The 14,150-nt window shown below is 36.2% G+C and overlaps 1 protein-coding gene across 4 annotated transcripts in view; it reads left to right on the forward strand.

Annotated features, from left to right (window-relative positions):
* The window catches only part of rin (ras GTPase-activating protein-binding protein 2), a 187,428-nt gene that overhangs the window by 99,443 nt on the left and 73,835 nt on the right, over nt 1-14,150 (forward strand). For all 4 annotated transcript variants that reach the window (XM_090389638.1, XM_090389641.1, XM_090389639.1 and 1 more), the window contains one exon: nt 4,354-4,447. In XM_090389638.1, the coding sequence (XP_090245764.1) occupies nt 4,354-4,447 (94 nt within the window). The remainder of the gene's footprint in view (nt 1-4,353; nt 4,448-14,150) is intronic.

A 14,150-nucleotide genomic window follows, 5' to 3' on the forward strand; every position in this document is an offset into this window, starting at 1 on the left:
GGAGGTTATACCCAGGGTTACTAACAGTCCCACCATTGTGAAGGTGCAAGCAGAGGATTTGTCACAGACTGTCTGGACTTTGTCAAAATTGGGTCCACTTGACTTGAATGTCGCCCGAATATCAGTTCCATCAGCGTTTTAGACTCCCAGGTAGCAAGTACAGCTTGTCTGGCCTATCTGAGAGATTGTCTGTGACAACCTCAAGGACTCAAGGTGTTAAGGAAGTAATCTTATCAACTACTAAGTTTTTTATACCAATGAAGAGATATTATTCAGAATTTATTCCAAAATGAATAAAGATGAACCGATGAAGTAGAAAAATGTATGGGAAGAATATAAGTTATCAGGTGAGTAACTAGACTAATATATCAGCTGATATATTAGTGGAGGATAAAAGATAAGCAAGTACAATATCAAATATTGTAACGTATCATCTGCAATAAGGTCTTTTTTTTAGATAATGCTAATAACAGATCCTCCAAAATCGTGGATAAAGGAAGCAGTGATGAATATAGCAAGGATTCTTGTGTTGCCAACTTCGGTCCATCCACTTCAACCAATTTGGACTGCCAGCCAGAAAATTACAGTATGCTATGCTTAATTAAGCAAGAAGAATTTAATGACATTAATTTAGTTTGTGATTTAAACTTATCTAAAAGGAAGCAGAACTTCTTAGGTATAGATTACAAGAGGGAAAGTTACTTGAAGCAGGAACCAAAATTACAGACTATTGAAACGTTACATAACATTTTAAAAATATTTAATCATGGAAGGCTGTATTTGATATTAGGTCTTCTGAATGAACTGGACATAACACAATCCCAATGAATGCCATATATTTATTGATGCCCTAAAATTAATTTTAAAGGCAGTTTTTCTGCACAATTGATATGCATTCTGATCCTGAGTACAATAAAGTTCCATGATTTTGCTTGGAATGTCTGTGTGGAATTTTTTGTGGTGATCTTAAAATAATCGGATTACTCATTGACCTACGGGACAGTTTCACAATATACTATCATTTTCTATGTTTGTGGGACAGTCACATGTAACCGAAAAACATATTGTGCAGGAGTGGGAAAAGAGGAGGAATTTTACCAGGAAGAAGTAATATAAAATATGATCCTCACTGGTTGAACCAAAAAAGTTTCTTCTCCCACCTTTGCATATAAAGCTTGGTTTAATGAAGAATTGTGTTATGTTCTTGATATATATATATATATATATATATATATATACACACACACACACACACACACACACAGTGAAACTTCTAACGGACACCTCGTTAACGGACATCTCTCTACAACGGACATTTTCAAATTCCCCAACTCACCTCTATTGGTTTTTAACGTGTTTGCAGCTTCTATCTAGTGGACATTCTCTGTAACGGACGTGGACAGGCAATCTGCACTGTTTCGTTTAGATTAGCACTTAATTTGATCTCCCCATAACGGACAGTGGGCGAGCTTACGGCCCTTTTTCTAGGAACTTTTCTTCCACATATTGCCTCAATCGTGTGTTTATTTTCTATTTCCGATTCTCTGAATTTTATCAAGGTTTACGTCGTGGTTCTAACCCTTTTTCAAGAATTTTAAGGCACGTGTAAAACTTCTGATGAATTCGGTGTGAGCAAGGGGGGGAATATGGTCGGCCTTTCGTCTTTTCAGTTTCAGTTTTCAGTTTTGTTCAGTGTCGTGTGAAGTGCACAATGTTTTCTCGTAAACATTTAACTTTAAAAGATAAAGTCGAACTCATTAATGCGTATGATCGGCAAAAAAATAGCGTTCGCAATCTTGCTGTAAAATTCAAAATCGGGAAGACGCAGGTAAGCGACATCCTAAAGAAAAAAAATGAACTGCTCAAACAATTTTGGCAACACGGAAATGATCAGGTTCAAAAATCATTCCCGAAAGCTGTTGGACTTCAACTTGACAATGTTACGTACGAGTGGTTTTGTCGCAAACGTGCTAAAAAAATTCCTATTAATGGGCCTATATTATTAGGGAAAAGGCTTTGGAGGTTGCGAAATCTATGGGAGTAAATGAGTTCAAAGCTTCTGTGGGATGGCTAGACAAGTTCAAAACTCGGCATAAAATTTCTTGGAAAACCGTAAGTGGTGAAGGTGGATCTGTTGATACTGGGGTTGTAACAGAGTGGACCGTCAAATTGGAAGATTTTATGTCATGATTTTGAAGCTAAGGATATTTACAACTGTGACGAAACAGGGTTGTTTTTTTAAAGCTCTTCCTGAAAAAACAATGAGTCTAAAAAACGAAAAGTGCCAGGGCGGAAAAATTTCTAAGGAACGCTTGACTGTACTATTGTGTACAAATATGCTGGGAGACTTTGAACAACCTCTTGTTATAGGAAAACAACAAAATCCTCGTTGTTTCAAGGGAATAAAGTTGAATCTTGAATGTTGATTGGAAGTCTAATAAAAAAAGCGTGGATGATACCGAGATATCATGAGCGAATGGATAAGTCACTTTAACCAAAACATGATTCGTCAAAACAGAAAAATTATTCTTTTCCTGGATAATGCTGCATCTCACCCGAACATTGAATTGTCCAACATTCAAATCGTTTTTCTGCCACCAAACACATCTGCAGAGTGTCAGCCCTTGGATCAAGGGATAATAAAAAATTAAACTTCACTACAGAAAACGTGTTTTAAGACATCTCATTGCAAACAGGAACGATGTAACATGTGCGAGTGACCTTGCAAAGAAAATCAGCATCCTAGTTGCGATTCAATGGATTTCCTCTTCAGTAAACGCAATTAGAAAACAAACTGTCGTGAACTGCTTTGTAAAGTCTGGCTTCTCAAACGCAAAAATTGAAGTTGTGAACAGCAACGTGGAGCACCAAGAAGAACAAGAACTTCATCTATTGATAATGTACGATACTTCAGCTACAAGTGACCCTGGCTACAAAGATATAGACTCGAACCTCACTACAGAAGATGGTGCTATAGATATCAACGACATTATCATCGATATTTTTTAAGAAGTTCCTCATGAGGATGAAGAAATGGAAGGAGGTCATTATGTCGAAGAACATATTAACGACGAACCACTGATGAAAAAAGAAGCGCTCATACAAATCAATCGTTTAAAAATGTTTTTCGCAGCTGAAGTATCTTACTGAAGGACTTTCGATGATTTCTTCACTCCAAACAAATGTTGAAAACAAAATTATCAGCCGGAAGAAGGTGCAGAAGAAAATAAGTGATTACTGTATGTATTTTTCTTAAGATAAAGTCATAATATGCATAGCACAATTGTATGTATATTATTTACAAAAATATTGTTCAAAATCTGTATATATTTTAATTTAATTTTACATTAAACGTTTAACGATTTTTTTTTTTTCTCTCCCTCAGACTTCTTGTTAACGGACACTTCTCTCTAACGGACACATTTACGTTCCCCATGGCTGTCCGTTAAAGGGAAGTTTCACTGTGTATATATATATATATATATATATATATATTGTGTTCTTATTGAAGATTATAATAATGATATCTGGTAAAGTTTACTGTATTAGGTCTTTGTCAGTTGTGCAACGTTCATACTATTATATAGGGCAATTAGACATTATACGTGCGTGAAGTTATATTGGTCGATTTTATTTAATTAAATGGTATTTGTCTGTTGGAAATTAGGTGTATGTGGACCAAGCTATCAAGTTAGTAAAAGTAAACTAGCTTACCAAACTTACCAAACACATCATGCTTTGTTGCAGTGCTTTCTATTGTCTCTACGTTGAACAAAAAGAATAATCCAGATAAATTTTGAATAGACCTTTATATATGTGGATTATTTTAATCAGAAATAAGTGTTCTCTGAATCTTTAGGTATTTAAATGTTATTAAATTTCAAATTTCTTTGTTAACAGTAAATAGTTCCTATAATACAGGGTTGCTTGCATTACAAAGATGACGTTGCCTTTCAAAGTTAAGATTGCCATTATATTAGAGAAATTTCTTTTTCTTAATAACTGTTGACAATTTCATGATTCAATTGGAATTTCTTTTTTTTTTTTTAATATTTTATTTTTTATTCCACTCTAACCTCTGAAAAACCATGAAGGATAGGATGAAAGTGCCAACAAAGTTGGCAGTATATTTTCAACTTTTTGCCAAATTTTGTAATTTGATGTTTTACGAATCCAGGCTTAAAAACATTCTCCACTAGGAACTATTTATTGTTAATGATGTATTTAATTTTGCAACTGCCAATGGGCTAAAGTAAAGCACTCATCCTCTTGAGTATAGACACACATTTAACATTTTAGTATGCAAGTATAGTAATTCAAAAAGTGATTTTGATTCTAATTTTTTCTTACTAGAAGTTGAGCTTGATGAACAGAATCAGTGTGCAACAACAGATGATATACAGGAAACAAATGCAGCATCTCCATATTGTGAAGAAGAAATTGTCAGGTATGAAGATTTGATTAAAATTTCTGAGCATTCTCTGAAAGTTGTGGGTTTTTTTTTTTTTTTTTTAGTTTGTATTTGAATTTTAAGAGGCCAAAATAATTGGAACATCTTTTTAGCTTCTATTTTGATTGATTTACATAAGTCGTATACATTGAAAATTGTTTATAGTTGTCTATTTTTAAATCTGAGTATTATTATTATGATACTGAAGAAACATGCCAATTAATGGAAGCTCTTCCATTTCAACATGTTTTCTTGCACTTTAACTCAGATACTTTTTTTTTTTTTTTTTAATAAAAGGATATAAGAGCAATAACAAAATTGATAATTTAGGGGTGATATCAATTATAGAAAATACAGATGTCTGCAAAAAAATAAAAATGCTACACGCATGTTAATCAGAGGTGAATTGTATACATTGGCAAGCAGTTATGTTCTAAACCATTGTAAAGAGCAGCTCTATTTTCAAGAATGATCTGGTAATTTTTCCCAGTCTTAGCTACTTTCAAAGAAAGGCTCTTTGAAAGCAGCAAAGATGTGGGAAAAAAATTGTTGGTACTCCTACGAAGGCCTGAAATTAGACCGAAGGAATGCAGAAAAACAAATACAGAAATTGTTTGTGTACTAAGGAACAATTGGGTGGCAGTTAAAGAAAATGGCACAATTCAGAGAAGCTCTCAATGGAAGGGTTAGCAATTATGGAAGTCATCTTTGTTATATCTTCAATCAACTGATTTGTTTGTTCTGCAAGTCTTACAAAATAGCAGAAAGAAGTAACTGGAATAGAAACAGTTGGCAGAACTGTATGGAGAAGGTTTAAGGGAATGAATCTGAAACCCCTGTCTGTCCAATTAAGAAGCAAGTTGTTGCTAAACAGCAGAAAGCACATAGTTATGTAAGTTAAACAGTACCAACATTGGTCTGAAGAAGAGTGGCAGGAAATCTTGTTTGTTTAGTTCTGAAACAAAAATTAAACGAATTGGCAGCAGTTGTAGAGTTTTTCACAGTAGCAATGAATCTCTGTATGCTTCTTGTGTAAGGAAGACTGGAATTTCACCCTCGTGGGAAACTTGTTGAACATGAGCATGGAAACAAATTAGAAAGAAAAGTAAAAGAGGGCAAGAGAAATAAAGAAAAAAAGTGCAGTAAAGATTTTATTTCTTTTGCTCCCTTTTACTTTCTTTATAATAATATGCTGTTTATTTAATCTTGTTGTGAGCTGATTTGCATTGCACTGCTCATGCTGCCACCTATTTTCTGTTTACTTCTGATTTCTTATTTTAGACTTCACTGTGTTTGTCGGCAGTTGAGAATTGGCACTGTGTAAGGCTTAAGCTTTCTTGTCTTTTTTCTTTACAAAACTGCCACCGTTCTGCAGGTCCATTATATATCAGCAGGCTGACATTAGTTGTCAGTTTCTGTTTGTTGAAATGCAGTAATTTCCATGACCACTGTTACCTTCTGGTGATAAGAAACTCATTGGTAGCCTGTTTTTAATTTTTGGTTGTTTCATTTATTAGTTTTTCCAGGATAGTTTAAGCTATCGTTATCGTGATTTTTTACATTATTAGGCCTTGGGTTTATTGAGAAAGCATAAGTCAAAATTAATTTTTTATTGGCTTTTAAATTTATGGTATATTTGTCTTTTATTTAAAATATTCAAATATTTTTTGGACATATTTGTATATATTGTTTCCACTATTCTTTTTCTCAATTTCTCTCTCTCTCTCAATTTTAATTTAATTTACATTATTTATCATATATATATAAGTATACATATAAATGAATCAAATATAATCGATCCTTGAGGTTGTCACAGACATTCTCTCAGATATGCCAGACAAGCTGTACTTGCTACCTGGGAGTCTAAGACGCTGATGGAACTGATATTCGGGTAACACTCAAGTCAAGTGGCCCCAATTTTGGCGAAGTCCAGACGGTCTGCGACAGCCAAATCCTCTGCTCGCACCTTCACGATGGTGGGACTGTTAGTAATCCTGGGTATAACCTCCATGCACAAGTACACGGTGAGTGACCACCCAGGTGTGAACCAACGTAAGCAGGGGTCGAGGTGTGGCGCCCACACCACATGGAGGAATGCTGCCCCCTCTATGTTACCAGGCAGTACTAGGTGGTAGATGACTCATCAACCGGTGCAATACCACCACTTTGCTTATTGGAGGCTTGAAGTGGTAGAACCCATGTTTAGTCTCTAGAGCTAAGTTCCGATCAACCCTTCCCTATCTCTTCCATCATGCAGTATGATTGATGACTTTTGAGGTTATGATGAACATCATGACAAGATCCATTATTCCTTACATTTCGAGGGTACAGCTCTAAAACGGTGTTCGCAGGCCAGCTGTTAGTAGACCGGACCGAACCTATTGGTAACTCTCTAGGAGGCTTCCAAATCAGGTAGTGTATAATCTTGCTACCTCTACTCTGCCAGATAGTGACTGGAGGGAGTCCGAGTAGTGTGTATGCGGGGAGCATTGTGGAGGCCATGTGATGTCAAGGATCTGGGTATATTCTTACCATATGTACGCCATATCCAAAATTTTCAGTACTTCATACAGCATGTCCCACCCACTTTTTCTTACTATTGAATACACCACGAATTGTCAAACTAATAGAGCAAGCTTATCTGCAAAAAGATCTAAACCTCTCAAGCACTTCCTAATTCATTTCACAAATATACGTGGTCTCAATTCTAACCTCAGTGATGTCCATTTCCACTTACAGTCTGCCAAACCCCATGTACTTTTTCTGACAGAATCTCAGTTATCAGTTGATTCAGCTACTGCTCATCTCAGATGCCGAAATTATTCGCTGTATGATTCCTTTCGCCTCAAAGGTGGTACTTGTGCATATGTCCGTTCTGATATTCCCTGTCAGAGACTTGGCAATTTGGAATCTTCTGGCTTAAAATCTCTCTACCTCATTGTGGCAAATTCATCTGTTGTCTCTACCGTTCTCCCAATTCCACTAATCACTTGGAGCTCTTTGACTTCCTCTCTTTGCAACTTGACTTTCTCCAGTCCAACTTTCCTAACAGTGAGATAATTTTCCTTGGTGATTTTAATGTTCACAACTCCAGCTGGCTTCCGGTTTCTAATCACACCGACCCAGCTGGTCGAGATGCTGAGGCTTTTGCAATTACTAATGACCTTGCACAGATTTTTCATTTACCTAGAAGAATACCGGACATTCCTAATCATACAGCCAATACGCTTGATCTTTTTCTCACAAACACGGTTGAAGTGAGAGGTCCTTTAGGCACTTCAGATCACAACTTGATGATTGTCTCTTCTCCAATGGAACCTTCATCTCATGGCTGTTTCCAACCTCGTTGTTTGGCATTACAAGAATGCAAAATGGGATGACCTGCGAGACTTCTTTTCTTCTTTTCCTTGGTCGGATTACTGTTTCAAAACTTCTAATGTCAACGTTCGCTCAGATCGTGTCATTGAAATTATTCTTACAGGAATGGAATCCTTTTCCCACACTCCACTTTAAAATCTCGTCCTTTATCTAAACCTTGGTTTTCCAATAAATGTGCTAAAGCTGTTCAAGAGAAGAATGTTGCATATCGTAATTGGCTTGTTTCTAATTCTCCAGTTTCATTTTCTGCCTACACCAAAGCTCGCAGCAATTGTAAAGCAGTTATTAATCAGTCCAAACTAGAGTTTGAACAGGCTAAGAGTAGAAAACTTGCTTCTTGCCCTAATGGTAACCGAGCATTCTGGTCCCTTGCCAAAGCTATTGGCCGCAACTTTTGCCCATCTCTGCTCCCACCTCTGTCCAAACCAGATGGTTCTGTTGTCACTTCAGCCAAGGATAAAGCTGACCTGCTAGCATCCCATTTTTCTTCCAACTCATGTATTAATGATCTTGGTAAAACACCCCAAAACGTTCCATTCAATGCCTCCTGTGGTCTTCCGTCAAAAGGATGTCAGAAGGATTTTGAAGAATCTTGATGCTAAGAAAGCTCCAGGTCCCGATGGTATTTCTCCACTTGTTCTCAAAACTTGTGCTCCTGAACTCACTCCTATTCTTTGCCGCCTTTTTTCACTTTCTTATTCCAAAGGTATTTTTCCTTCTGCTTGGAAATTTGCTCATATCCAGCCAGTTTCTAAAAAGGGTGACAAATCCCTCACATCCAATTATCGTCCCATTGCAATTACTTCTCTTTCTAAAGTAATGGAGAAATCAATTAACCACCAACTCTTAAACTACCTGGAAACCTTCCGTCTGATCAACGATCGCCGGTATGGATTCCTTCAGTGTCGATCCACTGGTGATATTCTGGCTTATTTTACCCATTTATGGACTAATTCAATGGAAAGGTTCGGGGAAACACAAGTAGTTGCTCTTGACATCTCAAAGGCTTTCGATCGCGTTTGGCATAAAGGTTTTCTAAACAAGCTTCCATCGTATGGTTTGCCAACTGTTTTTAGTAATTGGTTATCCAGTTTTCTCTCTTATATCTCACTGAGGGTGATGGTAGATGGCTCTCTGCCTTCTAACTTCTCCACTAATGCCGGTGTCCCCCAAGGTTCAGTTCTTTACCCCACTCTTTTCCTCTTGTATATTAATGACCTTCTTCCATTGACTGGAAATCCTATCCATAGTTTTGCCGATGATAGCACATTGCATTCCACTTTCCATTTTGAGAAACCTTGTCCTGCTCAATCAGCATCAATTTCTCGAAAATTTGCTACCAATTCCTTAAATGCCGATCTTCAGGTAATTCTCCAGTGGGGCAAAGACAACTTAGTTGATTTCAACCCTTCTAAAATTCAGTCTTGTCTTATATCTCGCAAAAAGGATTCTTCTGCTCCTATGCTTATCTTTAGTGACACTCCGATTTCTAGGCAAAATGATATATCTCTTTTGGGGATTACCCTGACTTCTAATCTCTCTTGGCACAAGCACATTACAAATATTGCTTCCTCTGCATCTAAAAAACTTGGTTTTCTCTTTCACTCTCGGCATTACTTTTCTTTCAAACAGCTGCTCACTCTATAAATCGCAGATCCGCCCTGCCATGGAATATTGTTCCCACATCTGGGGTGGTGCCTCCAAAACCTCTCTCAGGCTTCTTGATTCCATTCAGAAGAGGGCAGTTAGGTTAATTAATGATTCATCTCTAACAGAGTCTCTCCACTCACTCTCTCATAGACATACTGTTTCTGCTGCATGCCTCTTCTACAGATACTTCCCTGGGCACTGTTCTTCTGAATTGTCTTCTATAATTCCTGCTCTCTCTTTCAAAACAGTCCCAACATGTGCTGCCACCAGCCAACATCCATTTACTGTCCAACTTCAAACTCACAGAACCAACTTTTCATCTTCCTCGTTTATTCATTCATCTGCCGTTTTCTGGAACAACCTTCCTTCATACGTATTTCCTGAAAATTACACTCTAAGGTTCAATGTCAACAAATATCTTCTTTCGTCTTCTCAACCTCCAACCTAAGCACGGTACCAAGTACAATAGGTTCTAATACCTCTGTGTTTGAGGTTTACATTAAAAAAAAAAATAATAATAAAAAAAATAAGTTTAGCGGTTGCTTTGTCTGTTCAATAGTGTAGTTTTTTCCACGTGAGTATTACTCTGTCCTATTATTTCAACACTGCATATGGACCACCGTTATGCAAATCTACTGCATCGGCAGTTTGATCTTAGTATCATTCTGTTGTGGCATGGATTTGTTTAGCATTCGAAATGCAATGGTTCCCTGGCTGTTATGGCCTCGTAGTCCACTGATGAGATGGGATATAATGGTCAGTCTTTTCTATTTAATTCAATATTATTTGTTGTTCTACTATTTATAGTTTTATTTTTACTTATCTGTCTGTATTGTTGGTAGAATACATTTACATATAGTGATATTTCACGCAATTCGGAAACATGTGCTTTGCAGAGGGGCGCCATTAAATTTCTTTTAATCAGGACTCTATATTCTAAATTTCAGGGGATCCTCATTATCTGAGGATAATTGGTTCCAGAAAATTCCACTTAAAACGGTGACCAATTTTCATAATATTTAATTTTTTAATAAAACTAAATGCAACTAGGCATAATATTTCAAGAGTTTTAAAATTCTATGTCTATATAATATCAGTGTAGATACATCATAGACAACTCTTAAAGTAAAACTATGATAGCAGTGTGAAAAGCATCATTTCATCTCTATCTCATATTGTGCTCATCCTTCACAACGAGTTGCCCGTGTATTGCACTACCTCAAATAAGTAATACTTATTTGAGGTAGTGCAGGTAAGGAACGAGTACAGAGAAGGGCAACAAGATTAGTGAATGGCCAAAGGGGTGCTCTTACGAAGAAAGGCTTAAGTTTTGCAAATTACAGTGTCTGGAGACTAGGCACCGGCGAGGTGATCTGATAGAGGTGTATAAAGCCTTGAATGGTTTGAGCATGCTCAATGCTGATGGGATTCTTCCTCTTGCTCAGAATAATCACCTGAGAGGGCATAAATTCAAATTGAGAAAAGACAGATGTAGGATAGACGTGAGGAAATTTGCCTTTAGCCAGCGGGTGGTTGGTTGGTTGGTGGAATAGACTTCCATCCCTTGTCGTGGAAGTTGATAGCCTAAATAAGTTTAAGGCTCAGTTGGACTGGTATTTCGAACGGACAGAGGGGTGAAGTGGAAGTGGTTATTTTTTATTTTGTTTATTTATGTATTTTTTATTTATTTATTTTTTTTTTTTGGCTGATGCTGCATAAGCTTGCTTTCTTGCATCAAATGCCTCTACTAATGCTAATGCTAATGCTTCACCAATAGAGAAGATTGTTGTTGCTTATTCTTTGTGATCGCCACCACCCAGACAGCACCGTTTCAAAGCTAGTTGGCTTTTCATCAGTGGGTGGGCAGGTACCCTGGTATTGCAAGTAAAGCCTTACTTATTCGAGGTAGTGCAATACATGTGCAATTCATTGTGAAGGATGAGTAGTATGGTATCTACACAGATATTATATAGTAATATTTATTATGTACTTGTACATAGGAAAAAATGGACGAAGCAACTGAAAAATGAGAAAATTATTTAATTAGACATATTTTATTATAAAATGTTACACAATTTAAGGTTAGAATAAAGAATGAATCCAGAGGGGGGGAGGGGTGTTTTCATATAAAATTGTGTCATAAAATTAGTTGTCGTTAACTTTGCACTTAACATTTGTCGCATGATCATGGAGATCTTTCTCACAAAAAAAAGTGCTTGGTCGATTTTCTCAAGGGAAAAAAGCTCTGATTCTTTAATTTTCAAATCCTTGTAACTGCAGGGACTCGGATACTGGGGACCCCCTGTATTTAGGAATGTCCAACAGTACCCTATTCTTCATATGTTAAATTCATCTTCACCCTACTGGTTTGCCACACTGCTTGATGTGCTCAGTCACTAATGTTGTCAGTTACATAAACAATTAATTTGCATATAATCAATGATTTTGATTATGAAAATCATTGATTATACTCATCACTACTCTTCCATTGTCAACCTTGGTATACACCTATTATACTGACCACATTCCAGTCTGTGTCTGCCTTGTTTTCTAGCAGAAAGATATTAGAAGAATCCCGGACATTGCTGATGATTTTAAAATTTATGCTCCAGAACAAACACCTTTTGTCTTGCCTGGTTACACTCTTATTTGACTTCTACATGGAAATTTGCTCATGACCAGCCAATTCCTAAAAGATAAATCCTTCCAGATATCATTCTGTTGTTACTTATTTACCTTAACCTTTTCAAATTTAATGGAGAAATCAAACTGCTAACCTTTGCACCAACTTAAAACCCTCCATTTGATTGCTAATATGAATTCTCTCAGTGCTATTCCATTTATCTTGGCTTAGTGCATACCTGCCAACTTTTTCAATAATCAATTGTCTTCTGGTTTTCTTCTGGGTTTTTTTTATTTTTTTTATTTTTCAAATATACATTTATTTTATTATTATTATTATTATTATTATTTTTTTTTAGTTACAACCATAGCAAATTTAACAATATACACTTAAAACCCAATGTTAAGTGGCTCGGCATGTTCACTTTTGTTGTTTCTGAATAGAAGTGAGATTTGCTGCTGTATGTAAGAATTTGGTCACTTACCTAAAACAAGGGGAAAAAAAAAATTATCTTAACATGTGGAGGTTATTTTTCATTGCAAGGTTCTCCATCCATCCTTTTTTTTTTTTTTTTTGTATGCTAAACGGTGTGCCAAATCAAGTGTGCCAAAGAAAAGGCAAATTTAAAAATAATAATATTAAACCCTAGTTTTATAATAAAAATTAATTCAAATAAAAATTTGTTTATTTGCACTGAGCTGATCCAGGCACTTTCCAGCAGTCGGTGTGACATCACATTTTGATTCCTAGTACTAAATCTATTTGCCTTTACTTCACAAATAATAAATGTATTTTTAAAAATACCCAACAGAAATAACTTTCTCTTTGTGAATATACGAGTATAGTAGGGATTATAGTGTGCCGCAAAATTTTAACATCTTTAAAAGTGTGTTGTAGCAAAGAAAAGGTTGAGCTTATAACAGTCAAGATTTAGCTTATAACAGTCAAGATTTAATGTGAAAAGGTTTTGATTATTTCAAACAGTGTCAGGTGAGAAATGCAGGTATTATTTCCAAGAATTTAGGGTATATTATCCTGTATTTTGAAGTTGGAAAAAAGAAGAGTGTTTCTGTTTTGTAGTTGATGCTGATGTGACATTAACATAATGAATGCCAGGTAGTGGGATTATTTCTCACCATATTAATGCATAAAACATTAGTAATTCCAAGTTTTGATAAAAAAATAAAATAAAATAAACTTTTAATATCCTAATTTTGCTGCTTTTTTGAAGCAGCATTAATAACTCAGGCAGAGTCTAGTACATCATTGTTGTTTCTGGCTCTGGGGTTGTTTGTTCTGCGTTGTGTTAAAAGCAAATCAGGTTACTCTGATCTAGGCATTTTGTTTTTTTAGAAGAATTTGTGAAAGAAGATTCAATTACTTTGTCTGCATCTGAGTTGTTGTCAATTTGTATAAATTGGTATGGTGCACTATAATTGACTTCAACCAGGTTGTGTAATGTAGAGATTTTAAATAGCTAGTACTTAGTAATTGAACAGAATTGAGGGGAGGGAGGGAGGGAGGGAGGGAGGGAGGGAGGGAGGGAGGGGGAGAGAGAGAGAGAGAGAGAGAGAGAGAGAGAGAGAGAGAGAGAGAGAGAGAGAGAGAGAGAAGGGGAGGAATAAAAGAAATTTTTGCACAGTTATTGCATTTAGCGATCATAATTTATTCACTGCACCACATGAATCCTAGGCTATTAATGTGGAATTTGCATTTTCACATTACAAGAGAGAGCTTGCCATAAAATGTATACTGTCCGTTGTTAGCTGCAATAAAACCAGCTACAGTGTGGGTGTAAACTTTTGGCATCATCTGTCCGGAGTATAAATGGAAAACAGTCATGGAATGCAGTTCCAAAGCATTCAGGCTAAAGCTGGCTCCTCTTAAGGTCATCCAATTTTTCAAGATTTAATGTTGGCCGGTGTGCTTATTTATGTTACTTATCTTCTCATGAGCAAATTCTATGGGAAAGTTTAGAGAAACTCAAGGGATTGTCCTAAGGATTTCAGATTTGTTTGGCCTAAAAGCCTTCTTTTCAGGAATCCCTCT

This window comes from Mastigoproctus giganteus, chromosome 2 (assembly GCF_048544385.1).
Source record: "Mastigoproctus giganteus isolate SK-2022 chromosome 2, ASM4854438v1, whole genome shotgun sequence".
In the NCBI taxonomy this organism is placed as follows: Eukaryota; Metazoa; Arthropoda; class Arachnida; order Uropygi; family Thelyphonidae; genus Mastigoproctus; species Mastigoproctus giganteus.